This window comes from Myotis nattereri (genome assembly GCF_964212035.1).
Source record: "Myotis nattereri genome assembly, chromosome: 19".
NCBI lineage: Eukaryota > Metazoa > Chordata > Mammalia > Chiroptera > Vespertilionidae > Myotis > Myotis nattereri.
This window is the reverse complement of record NC_138095.1, coordinates 27563751-27582668: the sequence shown is the minus strand read 5'-3', so window position 1 is coordinate 27582668 and position 18918 is coordinate 27563751. Positions and strand designations below refer to the sequence as shown.

Below are 18918 nucleotides of genomic sequence, written 5' to 3'. Positions count from 1 at the left end.
CTCGGCGGCGGTGAGCTCATCTGGTCCTGCCCACGGAGCCGGCAGCGTGAGTCCCGCCAGGCCCGCGCGGTGACATTTGTAATAATGCAGTGAGCGCCGGCGGGCTCGTCCGCCGTGAATGACAGCGACCGGGCGATTGCCGCCGGGGCGGCTGCTAATGGCCGTGTGTTCCAGGCAGCGGCGGGGGCGGGAGGGAGGGGGGAGGCATCGGGGAGGCAGGTGCTGGCTGCCCCAGCGACTCCTCCACGGTCGGCAGCGGGTGGAGGCTCAGAACATCCCGCCCAGCCCTCAGAGACCCGGGAAAGGCCCCAGGAGCCGGCTGTGCCCGAGGCTGACGGCATCCGCTGTCCTCCTTCCCATCACTCACGGCAGGGCCTCCCCCTCTGCAGGGCAGGGCCGCCCGGAGCCGGGCCAGCCCTGGTCCCTCCCCGGGAGCCCAGGGAGGTGAGCAGCCAGTGTCCCCGGGGCCTGGGGACCACTGAGCCGGGCCTTGGAGGGTGAGCTGCACAGGGTTCCTGCCCCCAGACCTCAGCCTCTGTGCCTTTTAGGTCTATGACCTCAGGCAGATCGGTCCGCCTCCCTGCGCCTCAATCTTCTCATCTGTACAGTGGGCATGTCGCCCGCTGCATTTGTTTGCTGGGGCTGCCATCACTAAGCACACACTTGGGTGGGTTAGGACAACGGAAATGCATTCTCCCTCAGCTCGGGAGGCTGGGAGTCCAGCATCGAGGCGTGAGCCTGAGCCGGCAGGGCTCCCCCAAGGAGGACACCCTCCCCGGCCGTCTCCGTACCTGTGGGCGCCCAGGAGCTGCTCCAAGTTCTATGTCCCCACCAACCTCACGGAGCAGGTGCCGTTCTTGTTCCCTTTTCCAGGTGAGGGTCCCAGAGGCCCAGAGAGGCTGTGTGAGCCGCCTCAGGTCACACGGCTGTTAGGTGGTGGAGCTGGGGTTTGAGGCCAGACATGCTGGTTACAGGGTGGGAGTGGGGCTGGTGTGAGGCCTGGACGAGTGAGTCTCCGGGCCGGGCTGCTGGACGGAGGTGGCCAGGAGGGGAGGGCATCCCGACGGTGGGAGCTGCAGGCTGGCTGAGAGGAGGCCATGGAAACCCAGAGAATGAGGGGAGATGGGCGAGGGCTGGGGGCCCTGGGGAGGACCCTGGCCTTCCCGCGGTGGATGGAGCTGGCTGCCCGCTGAGGGCATGGGGAGCAGTGGGGCAGGGCTCCCGGTGGGCAGGCGGGCACCGGTCCTCCTGTGAGTGTGGAGTCGGGGCTGCCTGCCCCAGGCGCTCACCCAGTGGGGACTGAGCATGTGCAGAAGCTGCCACCCAGGAATCGGGCAGCCCAGGGAGCTGGCGGCCTGCCCTTGGGCCCCGCGCCACCCAGGGCAGGAGGGCAGGCCCTTGTCCCCCTGGGAAAGGTCAGCCTGGCCTGGCGCAGTGCCCTTACCCAGCCGTGCGGGCGGCTCCCCGTCCCCCGTCCCCTCCTCTGTGGGCCGGGGGCCAGCAGGGAGGGCTTGGGGGGCCCTGGGTCCCACCGTTCCAGGCCAGGAATCGGCGCTGGCCCCGCTCCAGGCTGCCAGGCTCTGGGGGCCCCAGACAGACCCCATGGGGCCAGCCAGAGCCCAGGCCCACCCCAGCCCTGTCCCCGTAACTCTGGCAGCAGGACGCGCCCGCCATGGGGAGTGAGGGAGGCCCGTGGGTGCTTCGTGCTCCGGGGCCCTGGTCGGGCACCCTGGCTGGTTAGTTCATTTTCACGAGTGAAGAGTATGAGCCTCGGGGAGCAGAGTGGGAGCCCCCAGACACAGCCCCACCCCCACCCCCCAGGGCTCACATGGAGGGCTGATGTGTTGGGGCGGCCTTAGGGTTGTCAGACGTGTGGTGTCTCAGGGACTGCTGCCCCTTTGGGTGGAGACAGACAAGGGGGCACTTTGCATGCACTCTCTAACCTTGCCCTGGGCAGTGAGCTCAATGGTTAGAGCGTCAGCCCGAGAGCCGGAGGGTCACGGGTGCGATTCCCGGTCACGGGCACGTTCCCTGGGTTGCAGGCTCGATCCACGGCCCCGTCGATGTGTGTGTCTCCCTCTCCCCCTCCTCCGGGTCCCTTCCGCTTTCTCTGTAAATCGGTGGAAAAACCACTAGCATATCCTCGGGTGAGGATCTCACAAAAAGAGGGAAACGACTGTCTGATCGCCCGGGGGACCCTGGAGGTGGTGCTGCACGTGTGTGGACAGCCACCTGTACCTGTGTCCTGTGTGCACGAGGCAGACACCGGCCGGCACAGCTCCTGCTTTGCTGAGGAGGAAACCCAGGCCCCGGGCTGTGCAGCGAGCGGGGCCGCCGGCCGGGAGCGCCGGGCGAGGAAGGCATCGCGCTGCGGCGTCTGCGGGCGGCGGGCAAGGCCACGCAGGCCGCACGCGGGTGGTTTGTTCCCTCCGCGAGCGCGTTTCCGTGCGTGTCGAGGGGAAGAGCCGCCTCGCAGCGAATCTGCGACCCGCAGACCTGATCGCCGAGACCCCAGCCAGGGTGGTGTGCGGGGTGTTCCGTGGACGGGGGTCTAAGAGCTGTGACCTTCCCAGGGTGCAAATGGGGGGCGACGTGGGGCCCACGGGTGCTAGAGGGGTGCCCGGGCCAGTTCACCTGAGCCTGGATGGTGGGGTGGGGTTCCCGGTCCCTGTGGCAGGGACCCGTCGGGGGGGGGGGGTACCTGGCACGTCTGTCACAGGTCCCTGGACAGTGCATGCGAGGCTGCCCCTGCGGTGTCGGCAGAGCAGGTGTCCGCCGGGCCGAGGGCCCCCCACGAGCCACGCCGCCGCAGGACACCCCTCCCGCACCCCTGCGGCCACCGCCTGCTCCTTCACCTCCTTCACCCAGTCCGTCCGTGACTCAGACCTCTCCCGGCTCCACTTCCTGTCTCCGTCAATTTCACTTCCTAGTTCCTGCCCCCGAGTCTTCGGAACGAAACCCTTTCCTTAGAAAGTAGAAGTGGGGTCAGAGGATCGAGACCGCAGGGGACGGGGAGCCGGGGGGCTGGACGCCCACCGTGTGGGTGTGCCGCCTGCCTCCCCTGGGACTGCCCGGGAGCCTGCGGGGACCAGCCCTTCTGCCCCGCTCTCTGGGCAGCTTCTCTCCCGGAGCCCAGAGAGTTCCCCGAGATACCTGTGGGGCACCCAGGGGGCCCCCAGACCCAGATGCCGGAAGTGTTCGGAGCTATGTGCGTGTGTTTGCCCAGCAGCGCCTCTTGCAAGCCTAGCAGCTGTGGGCGCAGACAGGGCCGGCCGTGAGCTGCGGAGCAAAGGAACTCATTTCAGGGGGCGCTGGTTGCTCCGGAGGTGACCGAACCCCGAGACCGTGCAGGGGCTGGGAGGGCAGCTGTGAAAAGAGCGTAGTCCAGGAAGGCTTCTTGGAGGAGGCGTCCCTCGAGCCCCGAGCTGAGGAGGAGAACCGAGGCGGATCTGTGGGAAGCCGCGCTGGCTGAGAACCAGTGCAAATGTCCTGGGGCACGTCCCAGCGCTGGGTGTGAAGGCCCCCAGTGGCCGTAGGGAGTGAACCGGGAGAGGGGTGGGCAGCTGGCTGGACAGGTGGGCGGGGCCGGCTCCATGCCGAGGCCTTCGGGTTTGATTCCGAGAGCTTCCAGAGCTCCGGGTGGGTCGTCCTCGTCATCGGAAGATGTGAGGCAGGGCAGTGACACACTTGGATTGGCATCCGCGAACGCTGGCTCGCCTGGGGCTCCCTGCGGAGGAGGGAAGTCCTAGATCCCCGACACGGCTGGGATCCGCTGCCCTCCCTGGCACGGTGCCCCCAGGGTGCGGGCGGGGGGCCCAGGCCAGGAGCAGGGCGCGGAGACCTGCGGCCCGTGGCCCTGGGGTTCCCGCCGGCAGGACGGGGAGGCAGGCGGACGGCTCCAGGGACACACAGGTCAGTGACCCTGGAGCTGGAAAACTCGGTCATGACCTGGATCTCGCTCCAAAGTTCAGCTCAGTTAACTTTCAACCCCCCGGGAGCCGCCGTCGTCCCTGGCAGGGGTCCAGGAGGAGCCGCCACGGCTGGTAGGGGTGTCTCGGGAGGCAGGACAGAGGCAAGGGAGCCCTTCGGGGACCCCCAGCTCCCCTCCCGCCCTACGTGGGTGGGGGTCTCGGCACTATGGTGTCCGCCTCTGAACCAGCTCTGCCCCCCAGCCCGGCCCCCTCCGCCCTCCCAGCCCCCCGAGTCCCCGCAGAGGGGGGGCCCGGCTGTGTGGGGGGAGGTGGGGGGAGAGCGCAGGTGGACGGCCTCGGCAGTGCCGGCGGAAGAGGCTGCTTGCTCCCGCCCGCCCGCCCGCCCGCCTGCGGGGCGGGGAGCTGTTTTCCTGAGCCCTCATCTGTTCTTACCGCTGCTGACGCGCCACCGCACGGATGGGGAGAGAGGGAGGGGAAGCGGTGCCAAGCGGGCCCGCCCCCTCTGAACCTGGGCTCCTGCCACGCTCCCGCTCCCCGCCCGCCCGCCCGCCCGCCCGCCCGCCGCTGCCGCGAGCCGAGCCTCCGTCTGGAGGTCACATTCAGCCCCGAGGCGTCTCGCTGGGTCAGGCGGGAGGATCCGCCAGCCCAGGCGCCCGCCCGGGGAGCGGGGCAGCGGGAGCCCGCGGCCGGTGCACTTGGCACGCGCAGCGGGGGTCCCGGGGGCTCCAGGCCAGCGCCCCTGGCCGAGCGCCTGCGTAGGGCACCTTGGTGCCCAGACGAGCCGTGGACACGGAGCCCCGGTGACGCCTGGCACGGGCTGCCGCGAGCACACTGACAACTTCTCGCTGGCCGCCCTCGTGGCGAAGGGCACCTCGCTGCCCGCAGCGGTGGGGGGGAGGGTGCCGCCTCATGTCACGGGTGGCAGTGCTGAGCCGGGGCCAGGAGGCCGCTTGGACCTGCCTCCCACCTTCCCTTCCCTTCCCTTCCCTTCCCCCTTTCCTCCCCCTCCCTCCCCCCTCCCTCCTCCTCCTTCCCTCTTCCTCCCTCCTCCCCCTCCCTCCCTCCACCCTCCACCCCTCCCCTCCTCCCCCTCCCTCCTCCTGGCGCTGTTAGGGGAGAAGGATGTGAGGCTGAGCTGAGCCGCCAGCAGACGCCAGAGCCGGCACCGCGGCCGCCCAGCCTCCCGCCTCCCGCCTCCCAGCCCGCGGCTCCGGCTCCTCTCCCTGGAGCGCCCTCCGAGCCTTATGTTTCCGGAAAACTTGGCCGAGGGGGAGACGCAGATGAGAGGATGTGAGTGAGTGGCCCTTGGGGGGGGGGCAGGGGCTGGGGGGCTTCGAGCCCTGGTGACCGGCGGGGCTGTGGCTGCCCAGAGCCAGGGACTCAGCAGCTCTGCTCCTGTGGGATCCCACCTCCACCTTCTGCGCGGAACCCCCTCCCCGAGGGCCTTGGGGGCTCAGGCCGGGCTCTCTGGGGAAGAGGAGGCCTGGGGTGGGGGGCCTCGGGGGTCCTGGTTGGCAGGGCCTGCGTTGTCTCGTCCAGGTGGGCTGTGGTGGCGGGGGCTTCGTCGGGGTCTCAGGCTGGTGTCTCCAGGGCGCGGTGGGGTCCCCGGGGCTGCCCCCCCCCGTCCCTGGCACCCTCAGTGGGGTTCAGAAACCAGGAACCAGAGGGACAGTTAGGGAAACTGAGGCCTGAGCACAGCAGGACAGCCGCGGCCACACAGGGCTCCATTCGGGCTCTGGGTCGGCTCCTTTCTCCCAGGAAGGCGAGGGGGGCCCCCATCCCCAACCCCAGCCCGGTTCCCAGCCACCTCCAGGCCCGGAACGGCAGCCTTCCCAGGGCCTGGCCGCCCTCCGGGTGCTGGCTGCCCCCCCTCCCGCCCCAGGAGGCCCCGGCGGGAGACACCCGCCCAGAGGCCAGGGTTCCGGCCGGCGTGTTTGCCCGCCCGCTGGGCCCGGGCTGGGAGTATAAATAAACGCGTCCCGCGCCCTCCCCGCCGGGTTCTGTGCGAGTGGCAGCTGCCGCGGGCGCTGCGCAGAGAAAGGTCAGGGGCCGGCCTGCATTTGATCCCATGCCCCCCCCCCGCCCCCCCTCCCGTCCTTGAGGAACCCGGGGCGCCCTGAGCCACCTGGCCCGTGGCCTCCGCAGGGGAGCAGGTGGCCTGTCAGTCCAGTCCAGCCCCCCTCCCCCCCCACCCCCGGGGCCAGAGGTGGGGGAGCAGAACCCTTGGTCCCCACGCCCACCCGGCCACCCCCGGGCCTGCCCCACACGCTTGTGAGGTGCTGTGGCCCCTTTGCCCCCAGCCTTGGTCTCCCCCCCCCCCCCAGCCTCGGTTTCCCCGCCCCCGTCCTGGGACAGGGAGACGGGCCGTGGCCTCGCAGCAAGGATGCCCAGCACCAAGTCTTAGCATCTGAAGGGCTTTGCGAACGGCAGGTCCCTGGGCTGTGGGACGCAGCGGCTTCTCCGGCTTCTCTGCGTTGCGTCTGCCGCTGTTTTATTTTCGTTAGAGGCTCGTACGTAGCAAGCCCCCAGCACACGTGTGCGTGGGTGATGGCTGGGTGGGCAGCGGGACGGGGGGAGGGAAGGGAGATGGAGACGGCAGAATGCCAGCACAGGCCCGCGTCCCTGCAGGGTTTCGGCCGTAGCCCCCCCTCCTGCAGCTTAATTCGATTCAGGGAGCGCGGCCTCAGACGTCGCTGTGCGAATCTCGCGTTTGCGTTACGAGCGTGGCTCTGGGGCCCAGGGGCCAGCGAGTGCGTTCCCAGTAACGTGACTCAGCCTTCATGCGGCCCCCCCACCCCCCCTGCTCCCCGTCACAGCCCCCGGAGTCCGCCTCCTGCCTCCCTCCTCCTGCCATGCCGTCCACGGGAAGGGGCCGGCCCCACCTGCTCCGCGCGGGGCGTGCTGCTGCCCGGAGACACGGGCGTACACGGAGACACGGCCATGTGTGCACTGGCCCCTGTGTGCCCGGAGCCTGGCGGGCAGCGGGTTGAGACCCAGGGCGGGCTTCCGGAGCACTGCCCCTGGATCCAGGGCGCGGGGCGCTGTCTGGGGGGGCTGTGTGTCTCCTGAGCCCATTCAGGGCGTTGGGGTAGAAGTGGGGGGTGTATGGCTCTGGCCCGAGAGTGTGGGGGAAACTTCCTCTGGCCACAGGAGGTCTGGGGTGAGGTCTGCCCGTTTCTGGGGGCCCCTCCCACACCAGGAGGCTGTGAGCTCACGGGGGTGGGGGGCTGTGATGTGGGGACACGTCCACTCCCAGCCCCTGGACCAGCCCCGTGTGGTCCGCATCCAGGGGGCCTTTGAGCCCTGGGGGGCCCAGCGAACCTGGGTGCAGAGGCTCCTCGCCCCGGCTCACCCCCACCTGGACTTCATTGTCCCGTCCCCACCCCTGCTCACAGGCTCCTTCCGCTCCCGGCCGCCCGGTGCAGACGGAGCACAGCCTGTCCCTGGGGCCGTCTGCAGCTGCGAGTGCGTGTCAGCGCCGGGTCACGGCGTGGGGAGGCGGGCAAGGGGGGCCCGGGCGGGGTCTGCGCCCCGGACCTCAGCCCTCAGCCCCCGGAACCCGGGCCAGCACCCACCTGCCCCCCAGGCCTCTCCGTGCTGCACGTGGAGCCAGGTCCTCTGCCCTCACTCTCCCCGGTGCCCCCACCACTTCCCCCGGGGTCTCAGCCCAGGGGAGCCCAGGGCCGGGGTTGGGGCTCCGTGGGCCCCTCCGCGCAGCCTCACCGCCCCCCGCCCTCCGCAGGCCTCCTGGAGCACGGCCGGAACTGGTCGGCCATCGCCCGCATGGTGGGATCCAAAACGGTGAGCCAGTGTAAGAACTTCTACTTCAACTACAAGAAGCGGCAGAACCTGGACGAGATCCTGCAGCAGCACAAGCTGAAGATGGTGAGCCCCCCCTCCTCCCCCCCGCCCCCCGCCCCCCGGGGTCCCAGCCGCCGGGCCCTCTCCCATTCCTGCCCAGGGGCACCCCTGGGACGCCGCAGGGTCCATCCGGCCGTAGACACCCCTTTCTCCGGGGACGGGACAGGCAGGCGAGCCCGCGGTGCCAGGCCCCCGCCTCCACCCCAGCATCCGTCTCGTCTCACACACGCTGGGGGCCTGGAGGCCGCGGACTCACTGGGATTGGGGCTGTCAGCGCAGTGGAGTGGGGACCCCTGGGGTAGACGAACCCCCGTGACCGTCTTCCTCTCCCCATTGGGCTTCGAAGTCTCAGGGCCGCCCCGGGGAGGGAAGGGCAGGTCGGGGAGCAGCCGCCCGGTCCTGGCCTCTGGGTCCATCCTGAGGGGAGGCCGAGGCCCTCCCTCCCTCCCTCCCCCCCCCCCCCAGGAGCGCAGAAGGGGCGGGCGCGCTTCTCAGCGTAAATGCTCTCCGGAGAGGAGAGGAGAGGCCGCTTCCTCCACAGCTGTTCCTGGAAGAGGCCATTCCGGGCGGCCCTGCTCGCTCGCTCTCCTCCCCTCCCTCCCTCCCTCCCTCTCCTCCCATCTGTCTCCCCATCTCCCCTTTCCCCCCAGTTTGGCCATACTTCCCATGCCAGGCAGCCAGCTCTTCCGATGCGGGGAAACTGAGGCTCAGCCAGGTCTGGGTTTGAACCCAGCTCTTGGCCAGCAGGCCGCATCGGGGGGCGCACAGCCCTCTACCCCCCCAGCGCACCCCCATGGGCCCCCTGTTGTGGTTTAAAGTTCACGAAGCCTGTCGAGTGGCTCCGCCCCGGCCCAGAGAGGGTGTGCGGGCTGTGGAGGCTGCACAGCACGAGGTGGGCCAGCGGGAGCGTCTCGCCCTTGAAGCTCTGGTTGAGCATGTGCGGGAGTTAAGGGCACCACGTCCCGGCCGCCCTGAGTGTTCTGGGGGACCCTGTCCGTGCCCCTGTGGTCAGGGCTGAGGCCGGCCCCTGCCTGCGCCCCGTTCCCCACCACGCCCACCTGCTCTTCAGGGGGGTCCCGTGCCCCTCGGGCCTCGTGCGCCCACAGCTCTGCGTCTTCCCGGATTTCCCAGGACGCCTTTCCAGGGGGCAGGGGGAAGCTCAGGGCGGGGAAGGCACCATGCACACCTGCCCCGACACCTGCTCAAACCCCAGCACCTGCTGAAACCCCGTGGGTCCGATAGGAGCCGAGCCCAGGCAGCAGGAGGGTGGAGGGTGGAGGCCGGGGAGGGGCAGGGGCTGGGGGGGTTCCGAGCATCACCGGCTCCGATTTGGGGGGATTCTGAGCATCACCCAGGCACAAAGTGATGCCGTCTATTCCCTCCGACCACCTTCCTCCCTCCCCCCTCGCCCTCCCCCTCCCCGTGCCCTGCCCAGCCAGGCTGTTGGGTTACAGGCTTGTCCTTCCTCCCCATGGGCCTGCTGGCCCCAGGCCTCACTTTCCAGGTTTCCCCAACCCCCCCGCCCCCGTACCCCTGGGAGACCCCAGAACTGGACAGCGTGGGTCGAAGGACCAGGGACCCCGGGAAGCTGGGTGGTGCGGCTGGGGCTGGGGGGGGAGGGGGGTAGCGAGGCCAAGTCCAGCTTGACGCCTGGGCCCCTGGGTGACTTTGGGCAGCGGCTTCACCCTGCTGAGCCTCTGTTCCCTCCTCTGTGAGTGGGGGGCGAAGGCCCTGGTCCCCAGGACTCGGGGTGAGTGCCCGCCGGGGCGGGGCGCCCTGAGTGCCGATGCCGCCCCTGCTCCATCGCTGGCCCTGCCACCCGGGGAGCGGGCAGCAGCGTCCTTGCGTCGGAGCCACGGGCTCTCCTCTCCCCGGGGCGCTCGTTGGAGGTGCTGTCACGCATGCGGGGACGCGGGGCCTCGAGACCCGGGTTTCAGTCCGGACGCGGCCTCTTCCTTGCCGTGTGCCTCGATGTCCCCACCTGACATGGGCGGGGGTGGAGCCCAGCTCAGGGCCCCGGTGGGGCTGGTCTGCGTCAGGGGTCCTCAAACTCCGGCCCGCGGGCCACATGCAAACACAAATATTGTATTTGTTCCCGTTTTGTTTTTTTACTTCAAAATAAGATATGTGCAGTGAGCATAGGAATTTGTTCATAGTTTTTTTTTTAAACTATAGTCCGGCCCTCCAACGGTCTGAGGGACAGTGAACTGGCCCCCTGTTTAAAAAGTTTGAGGACCCCCTGGTTTAAGTGAACGCGTGTCAGGCGCTTAGAAGGGGCCTGGCCGGTCGCCAGCGCTCTGTGACGGGGCGAGCCCGGCGGTGGCGGTGGCGGTGGCGGTGGCGACCGCGATTGCCTGGTGACGGGTGGGCGTGTGGCAGGCTGGGTGTCGGCTCCCTCGTGCTGGTGGCCGTGGCTGTGGCCGTGGCGGCTGTCAGCTCCTGGGCCGACTGAGTCTTAGGTTGGGTGTCTGGTTGATGGATGATGGATGGGTTCATTCATTCATTCACTCAGAGTATCAGCCTATCAGAGCGGTGGAGGGCGGGGCTCTGGGCTGGAGGGTTCTGCCAGGCTCTGCCCTCGTTGGCTGGTGCCCGAGGGGAGGGGAGGCTGGTGGGGGCAGCAGCCCAGCCCAGGCTAAGGAGCTGCGTGAACAGGAGGGGACCCAGAGGCCAGCATGGCCCTCAGCCCCCCGAGGGCGCCTCCATTGCTCCAGGCCCAGGTGAGAGTCATGAGGCCGGCAGCCGGGGATGGGGGGCGGGGGGCTGTGAGCCCCTGGCTTCCCTGGCGGGCCTGTCCCCATGTCCCCGTGTCCCCGTGTCCCACGGAGCTGCACAGAGGGTCCTTGGGGCCCGCAGTGCCGGGGACCAGGGTGGGGGGCTGGGGGCTCACTGGGGGAGGAGGGCCGTGTGGAGCCAGGGGTTGGCTGACTCGGCGGCTCCCACGGAGGGTCAGAGAGAGCATGTGGTGAGCAAACGCAGGGCCCGTCAGAGGAAGCTGGCTTGGCCCGGGGCCTTTGTCCTGACTGCGGCCACCCCCGGGGCAGGAGTGAGTTCCCCGTCACCAGAGTATGCAAATGGGCCTCATGCAATGATGATAGTGATGATGCTGCTGCTGAACTCGGTGACCTCTGCCTCCGGCCCCTCCCCCACGCCCTCCAGTCCCAGGAGGAAGATGGGTCCCTGTGAGTCCCCGCCAGGCCCGGTCCGTCCGGAATCCGGAGCACAGGAACACGGCACCCCCTCGGCCGCCGGGGCAGGGAGGGGCGGGCGAAGCGGAGGGTCGGCGGTGCCCCCTCCTGCCTGGCACAGGCCCGCGGGGTGGCCTCGAGGCCGTGGCAGCGTCAGCAGGAAGCAGCTCCGGCGGCGGGCGGAGCCGTCCAGGTTATGTAACACTTGGCACGCTGTCCGCTGCGAGGCCGGCCCTCCCCCCCTGGCCGAAGGTTACCCGCTCTGCTCTCCCATCTGTGAGTCCAGGCCCTGGGGCTCCACTTCCGTCTCTCTCCCTGTCTGTTTGTCTCCACCCAGGCCCGGCCTTGTCTTGTTTTTCTCTGTTGTCTCTTCCATCTGAGGCCACACAGGCCTGCAGGGGGAGAGAGAGAGAGAGAGAGAGAGAGAGAGAGAGAGAGAGAGAGAGAGAGAGAGAGGATCCGGGCGGGGAAGCGCTTGAACCTGACCTGCTTTCCAATCTGGGCTTCTCGACTCCTGAGCTGTGTGGTCTCGGACAAGTGTCTTAGCCTCTCTGAGCTGACGTCCTTGTCTGTCGGGTTCATTCATCTCAAGACGTAGTTCGAGCGCTCTGCTCCGAGCCAGGCCCCGTGCCAGGGGCGCTGGGCAGACGGCCAAGGACAGGCCTTGAGGAGCTGGTACACACACGCACACACACACGATTTCACACTGCGGCCTGGAGATGGCAAGCTGAGGGTGTAGTAGGTGTGGCTGATGGGTGGCAAGGATCAGCTGGTTTTGACTGAGTAGCCGGGGAGGCCTCCCAGACAGCCCTGGTCCGGCCTCAGGAACCCCTATTCCCTGCGAGGCTCCCAGTTCCCGAGTCCCAGCCTCCACGCGGGCGGCCGATGGCCGCCTTGCCCGGCCGGGGTGCTGGAGTGCGTCCCGCCGGCTAAAAATAGATTGGGGAAGGAGGGGAACCCTCAGCCGCACCCACAGAAGCCACTGCCACACAACTTTCTGGCACCTCCGTGGGCTCCCCCGGGGGCCACGGGGAGAAGCTGGGGATGTGGGGCAGGGCTGGGGCGGCCGTGGGAGTGGGTGGCGGCGGCTGGGCATTCCCATCGCGGCCGGTGGACACGGGCAGGGTGGGCGCTGGCCCTCGGGCCCAGTGCCGGGACGGAAGCCGTGACTAACGGGACAGCGGGCATCTCCCTCTCTCTCGTAGTGTCCCCAGTGGCTGCACCCTGAGGACCCCCATTGCCCTGGGAGGAGGCAGGACAGGAAGTGACCCTGCCCCAGGGCTGGGGCTGGACTTGGGGACCCCTGAGGCCTGGTGAGGGGCCAGACGGGCAGGGCCTGCTGGTGCTGGAGGTGACGGGGTGTTTGCCCCAAGAGCAGGCTGTGCTGTGCGGTGTAGCGAGTCGGGGTGGCTTTCTCAGGGGCCTGTTGGGGGGGATTGATGGAGGACAGGAGGTGTCTTTGTTTCTTTTGTTTTTACTTTCTTTTTAAAAATATATTTTTATTGATATCAGAGAGAAGGGAGAGGAAGAGAGAGAGAGAGAAACATCAGTGATGAGAGAGCATCATCAGCTGTCTCCTGCACACTCCCTACTGGGGGTCGAGCCTACAACCCAGGCATGTGCCCTTGACCGGAATCGAACCCGGGACCCTTCAGTCCGCAGGCCGGTGTTCTACCCACTGAGCACACTGCCCGGGCGTGTATTCGTTTCTTGTTCACTCTCTCAGTGCTGGAGCTCGAAGTCCGAACCCAGGTGCCGGTAGGCTGCGCTCCCTCTGCAGGCTCCCGGGAGGGCCCGCCCTTGCCTCGAGGTCCCCTGGCCCTAGACCCGGTGGCGCTCCCCTGGGCGCCTCGGCGTCCAAACTTCCCTCTTATAAGGGCACCAGCCATTGGACCACGGCCTCCCCCAGCTGGTCTGACCTCATCTTCGCTAATTACATCTGCCCAGAGCTGCTCCCAAATAAGGGCCCGTTCTGAGGTCTGGGTGGACGTGCGTCTGGGGGACAGTCTGATCTGCGTCTGCGGGTGCTGGGTCCTGCCTCCCTCCCTGCAGACTCCACGGGGCTCAGGCTGTGATCGCCCTCCCCCGTCACCCGGTTGTGTTGGGCGCCCTCTGAGGGTCCAGTCCACTCCCCCGGGGGGGGGTCCCTGGTCGCCTCGAGACCCCAGCACACTCTGCCTGCACACACGCCCCCCACCTCCCCGCTGTGGGTTCGAGCCCGAGATGCCGGCACGTCGTCGTCACTAAGTCGATCAACAAACCCCATCGGGGCACCTGCCTGGCTCAGCCTGGTCGGGGGGAGGGTGCCAGGATGTCTCCTCTGCTCCCCTGAAGCGCCCGGCCCAGGGCAGTGCAAAGAGGGAGCCGGCCATGAGGAGTGACATTAGTACCCGAGCTGGGGGCGGGGCTCCTGGCCCAGGGCGCGAGGAGCTGGGCTTCAGGGGACGAGGGCCTGGGGCACCGGGAGGTGACAGGCTCTGCAGTGGGGGGCTCCTTTCTGCCCCGCCTCTGGGCCTTTGCATGTGCAGCCTCTCCACCTGGACCGCTCACCTCCAGAGCCCTGCCCAGCCAGCTCCCTCGGGACACCTCCTCCAGGAAGCCCTCCGTGACTGTCCATCTAGAGCAGCCCCGCCCCCGCGCTTTCTTGACCCGCCCCGTGTTGGGTCTCCACAGCCTTGTCAGCACCTCTGAGCCTTCCTTTTAGGGGAAGTGTTGTTTGCTGGCCTTCCCCACGAGAAGGTTGTTGGGGGCAGGACCTTGTTTGCCTTGTTCATGTATGTCCTCGGCCCCCGTGCACTGGCTGCGCACAGTAGGTGCCTTGTAAGGATTGGTGGAGTGAAGAGGAGCTTCCCAAGCCGGCCTGTCCCCGGGGGCCCATGGGAGCTGATGAGACAGGGCAGGAAAAGCTCCTTCATTCATCGGCTCCCCGGAGTGAGGGAACCTGGCAGGGTGGCCTGGGCAGGGCCCGCCCTGGCGAGGACCATCAGAAGGGCTGGGGCAGTCTCGGGGCCTCCGTGGGAGGGAGCCTTCCTCACCTGGCAGCCGGCAGGCGAGGCTGCACCCAGGAGTATCTGGGACACGGTGGGAGAAGCCAGCGGTAAAAATAACCGCCAGCCGCGGGCGGGATCACCGTCCGGGCACCTGTGGCCGCGTCCGGCTCGGGGAATCCCCAGGCCCAGGCCCAGCCCTGACCCGCCGCTCGCCCTGTCCCAGGAGAAGGAGAGGAACGCGCGCCGGAAGAAGAAGAAGGCCCCGGCCGCCGCCAGCGAGGAGGCCGCCTTCCCGCCCGCGGTCGAGGACGAGGAGATGGAGGCGTCGGGCGCCAGCGGGAACGAGGAGGAAATGGCGGAGGAGGCGGAAGGTGAGGGCGGTCGGCGGGAGCTGACCTTCCCCAGAAACGTCTGGGTCCTTCTGAGGGGCCTGGCCTGCCTCCAAGGGGAGAGCGAGGCGGTGACGGTGATGGGGTGACGGTGAAGGGGATGGTGATGGTGATGGTGGTGAAGAGGTGGTGATGGTGATAAGAATGGTGATGGTGCTGATAGTGGATGGTGGTGATTGTGGAGATGATGGTGATAAGGATGGTGGTGATGGTGATGGTGATGATGATGGTGATGGGGTGGCAACCACGGTAACTGAGGCTCTGGGCCTGCTGGCACTGTCTGTCCCGCCCTCCTGACCCTGTGAAGACTCAGCACAGCCCTAGTGACAGCTGGTGTCCTGCCATCTCATCCGCTGTCACATTTTAGGGAAAAAAATTTATTTTTACTTTTTTTTAAATATATTTTATTGATTTTTTACAGAGAAGGGAGAGGGATAGAGAGAAACATCGATGAGAGAGAAACATCGGTCAGCTGCCTCTTGCACGCCCCCTACTGGGGATGTGCCCGCAACCAAGGTACATGCCCTTGACCAGAATCGAACCTGGGACCCTTGAGTCCGCAGGCCAGTGGCGCCGCTGCCTGTGGCCCTCTGCCCTGCTCCCGCCCTGCCTCCCCTCCCCCATCCTCCCCCTCCCTCCCCCCACTTCCCCGCTGCTCGTGCCATGGCTCCTAACCCCTCTCTCACTTCCTTCCAGCTTCCCACGCCTCTGGGAGCGAGGTGCCCAGAGGGGAATGCGGCGGCCCAGGTACGGACGTGGCCGTCTGGCCAGGGGATCAGGGGGCACCCCGAGGTCCCCGTCCTCTGCCAGGGGCCCCACTTCTGCGCGCATACTTCTGCCTGTGAGCACCACCGTGTGCCGCCTCCTGCCCCTCCCCGCGCAGTGTCTGTTCCCCACGCTGTTCCCAGCCTCCCGCCTGCCGATCAGTGCACTCGGCCAACTGTTTCGTTGATGATTTTTCACCAGTGTTGTCGTCCGTGACGCTTCCCTGGTTTGATTTCCCAGCAGCCAGTGTGGGTGTTTAAGCGCCCCCCACTTTACAGGAAGTGGGGGGACATGGAGGCCCAAAGGAGTGATTTTTTTCTAAGGCGTAAGAGCCGGGCCTGGAACTGAGGTCCCCTTGCCCTTGTCTGTCGTCCTTCGGTCAGCACTTCCTGTGCACCTGCTGGGCCCCAGGCCCCTGGGAGACGGACGGGGGGCAGTAGGTGTGGCTGCCCCCACACCCCCAGTTCCTCGGAGCTCATGGCTCCAGTTCGCATGGCTGTGGCACGGGGACGATAGTGATGACCGCAGCACAGCCAGCAGGGTGGGTGCTAGAATCCTCCGGGCCATCGGGTGTCGGGGGACACACCGAGGGGGGTGGGGAAGGCGGCGTCCACCCCTCCCTCAGCCCCGACACCGCTCACCCCTCTGTCTCCCGCAGCCACCGTCAACAACAGCTCGGACACCGAGAGCATCCCCTCGCCCCACGCCGAGGCCGCCAAGGACAACGGGCCCAAGCCCCCGCCCGCCCCGGGCACTGAGGCACCGCCCGCCGAGCCACCCACCCCGCCGCCCGAGGACGCCCCGGCCCCCGCCGAGCCTGCCCCAGCCCCTGAAGCCTCCGGCCCGCCTACATCCCTGCCGGCATCCCCGGGACCCGCAGCACCCCCTCCTGTGGTCCCCAAGGAGGAGAAGGAGGAAGAGGCCGCAGCGGCAGCCCCAGCGGCAGAGGAGGGGGAGGAGCAGAAGCCTGCTGTGGCCCAGGAACTGGCCGTGGCCGTGGCCGTGGCCGTGGGCAAGAAGGAGCCGCCGGACGAGGGGCCGCCTGCCCAGCCCATCAAGACGGAGTGCAAGGAGGAGGCCTTGGAGGAGGCGCCCGACAAAGCCCAGGGGAGCATGGAGGCCGGTGCCGAGCCTGCGCCCGAGGGGGCGGTCAAGGTGGAGAAGAAGGAGGGTGGTGGAGGCTCTGGGGGCAAAGCCTCTTCCACCAAGGGCTCAGGTGCCCCCCAGGACAGTGACTCCAGCGCCACCTGCAGCGCCGACGAGGTGGACGAGCCGGAGGGGGGCGACAAGAATAGGTGAGTGGACCGACTGGGGGGCAGTTTATATCTTTTCATTCTGCAAACACTTGTTGAGCGCCGCCTGTAAACATGCAGACACTTATTGAGCGCCAGCTGTGTACCTGCATGCACTTGTTGAGCGCCGCCTGTATACCTGTGTGCACTTGTTGAGCTCCGCGCCCGTATAACTGCAGACACTTATTGAGCGCCGGCTATATACCAGGACAGCACAGGGCAATTCTGTGGCCGCCCTCAAGGAGCACGTGGTCTGGTCAGGGAGGCAGGCACTGAATGGAGTCCAGATGCAGGTGTTCCACGTGGGGAGAAGGCAGTGGGGGGGGCCTCCCCCCAGAAGTGGCAGCGGAGCTGAGTCTGGGGGCCATGATCCCCCCTTTCTTACCTCTGCTTTGCTCCTGGTGCGGGATGCTATACCCCCCACCCCGGGAACGCTGGATATTAACCACGTCCCGCACAGACGCCTGGGGACTGCGACAGAGGCTGGCCCGCCTGCGCTGGGCCCGATGGCGGGTGGCCGCGGGCAGCAGGGCGAGACCGCTGGGCTCCCCTCTGGACAGCGCGAGGGCTTGTCTGCTAATGAGGCCGGCGGGCTGGTTCTTGTTTTGACTGGAAACCGTGCGGTCTTCTGCTTTCTCTCCGAGTCTGTCGGAAAAGCGCTGGGCAGCGGGAGGAGGAAAATGTGACTTCCAAATCCGATGCTCTCACGCGGAGCCGCTGCCTGTGCCCTGTGATTCACCTTGGGGCATGGCAACAATGGCAAGTTCTAGAATGTTCCGGGAAAGTCAGGCTCGGTCTGTGTGCTCTGGGTCTCCCACAGTACGGGAGCCACCCCGGCCTCTGCTCCCCGGGCCCTGTCCTCGGCGCCACCAGCCTCTCCCGTCTGTGGGCAAACAGCTGGGCGGGAGGCGGGGCAGGGAGCTGCCCCCCGCAGAGGCCTGGCCGCGGATTCCGAGGGCACAGACCCCCAGGGACCCTCGCCCAATCGATGCCGCTCGGAAAACAGTGCTCACGGCGGCTCAGCCTGCGGGGAGGGCGCCCAGCCAGGGCCTGGCCCGTCCGCTCACTGTGCCTGGGAAGGGGTCAGGGGGGCCCGGCCGGCGGGGCTCAGTGATTGAGCGTCGGCCTATGAACCAGGAGGTCAGGGTTCGATTCCTGGTCAGGGCACAGGCCCGGGTTGCGGTCTGATCCCCAGTGGGGGGCGTGCAGGAGGCAGCTGGCCCATGATTCTCATCATGGATGTTTCTCTCTCTCCCTCCCTCTCCCTTTCTCTCTGAAATCAATAAAAATATATTTTAAGAAATACAGATAAAAACATTCTCTATCCCTGGAAGATGGATTTGAGGTCTTAAAAATAAATAAATAAGTGAAAGGGTCGGGTGGCGGCCCCGCCCGTCATGTTGGCGGTGGGAACATGGCCCTGCTCTCAGCAGCCTGAGATCCGATCAGCGGCCTCCGGGCGTCTGTTTGGGGTCCAGGTGGCCAGGCCCCTGCTGGAGAGCGGGAAGGGTTGGCCCGACCACCCACAGCCCCCGGGACCCCGGGCCAGGCCTGAAACCCCGCCGGCACCTTCCCGCCCCTCCCCCTCCCCAGCCACACCCGGGACGTGTCCTTCCCGCCCCCGCGGGCCTGGCTGCCATCCACCTTCCTGCCTGAGCGGCCAGCATTCGATCCCCTGGGAGAGGAGCCCCGGGCGGGGAGTCAGGACACCTGGCCCGTCCCGCCCCGAGTGACCCCAGCCAGTCCCCCGCCCTGGGGCCCAGGAGGCTGGACCCCGGCCAGCCCGCTGACCTCTTCCCGCTGGCCGCCCGCCACCCGCCTGGCCGAGAGCTGCGTCAGAGCCGGCCTGGCATCGGGGCCTCCCGGAAGGGCCGGGTGGGTCCCCCCGGACGACCCCGGGTCCTGGCCGCCTGCCCACCGCCCTCCTCCCCGCCTGACAGCCCAGGGCTGGGAACTGGGTGTCCCGGGGACAGACAGACGCAGGAGGCTGCTGGGCCCAGCCCTGCCCCCTCGTCCTGCCCCGCCCTCGCCCTCGTCCCTGCCCGGGAGCTTTCCCGGCCACGGCCCAGAGGTGGTGGTGGTGACTGCAGAGCCCGTGCCGCCCGCCTGGCTCCCAGAGGCGCTGCCCGCACACTCCCCGGGGGCACCTTCAGAAGGGCCTTCGCTGGGGACTCAGCCTTCCCATCTGTGAGGTGGGCGTGCGGGTCCCCGCATAGGGGTCATTGTGGGGATAAAGGAGTGACGAGCCGTAAACCACCAGCCCGGTGCCAGGCTCCCAGAGCCCCTCGCCAGCCCGGACCTCCAGAGAGGAAAATGAAAGGCGCCTTCGTCCAAGGACACGGGAGAGCGCGGAGGGCGGGCCGTTCCCGCGAGGAGGGCTCCTGGAGGCGGTGGGTGGGACGGGGGAGGTGGCCCCGCACGGGTGCCCAGCCTCTTCCCGCCCCCTCTGCGGCTCGGGACCCGGGGGCATGGACCAGAGCCGGCCCCTGGTTTTCGGGTGC

General features: G+C 68.0%; 1 protein-coding gene across 1 annotated transcript in view; it reads left to right on the top strand.

Moving 5' to 3' along the window:
* The window catches only part of NCOR2 (nuclear receptor corepressor 2), a 135374-nt gene that overhangs the window by 87714 nt on the left and 28742 nt on the right, over positions 1 to 18918 (top strand). The window contains exons 18-21 of the mRNA XM_081113870.1: positions 7675 to 7817; positions 14195 to 14342; positions 15057 to 15107; positions 15784 to 16420. Of these exons, the coding sequence (XP_080969996.1) occupies positions 7675 to 7817; positions 14195 to 14342; positions 15057 to 15107; positions 15784 to 16420 (979 nt within the window). The remainder of the gene's footprint in view (positions 1 to 7674; positions 7818 to 14194; positions 14343 to 15056; positions 15108 to 15783; positions 16421 to 18918) is intronic.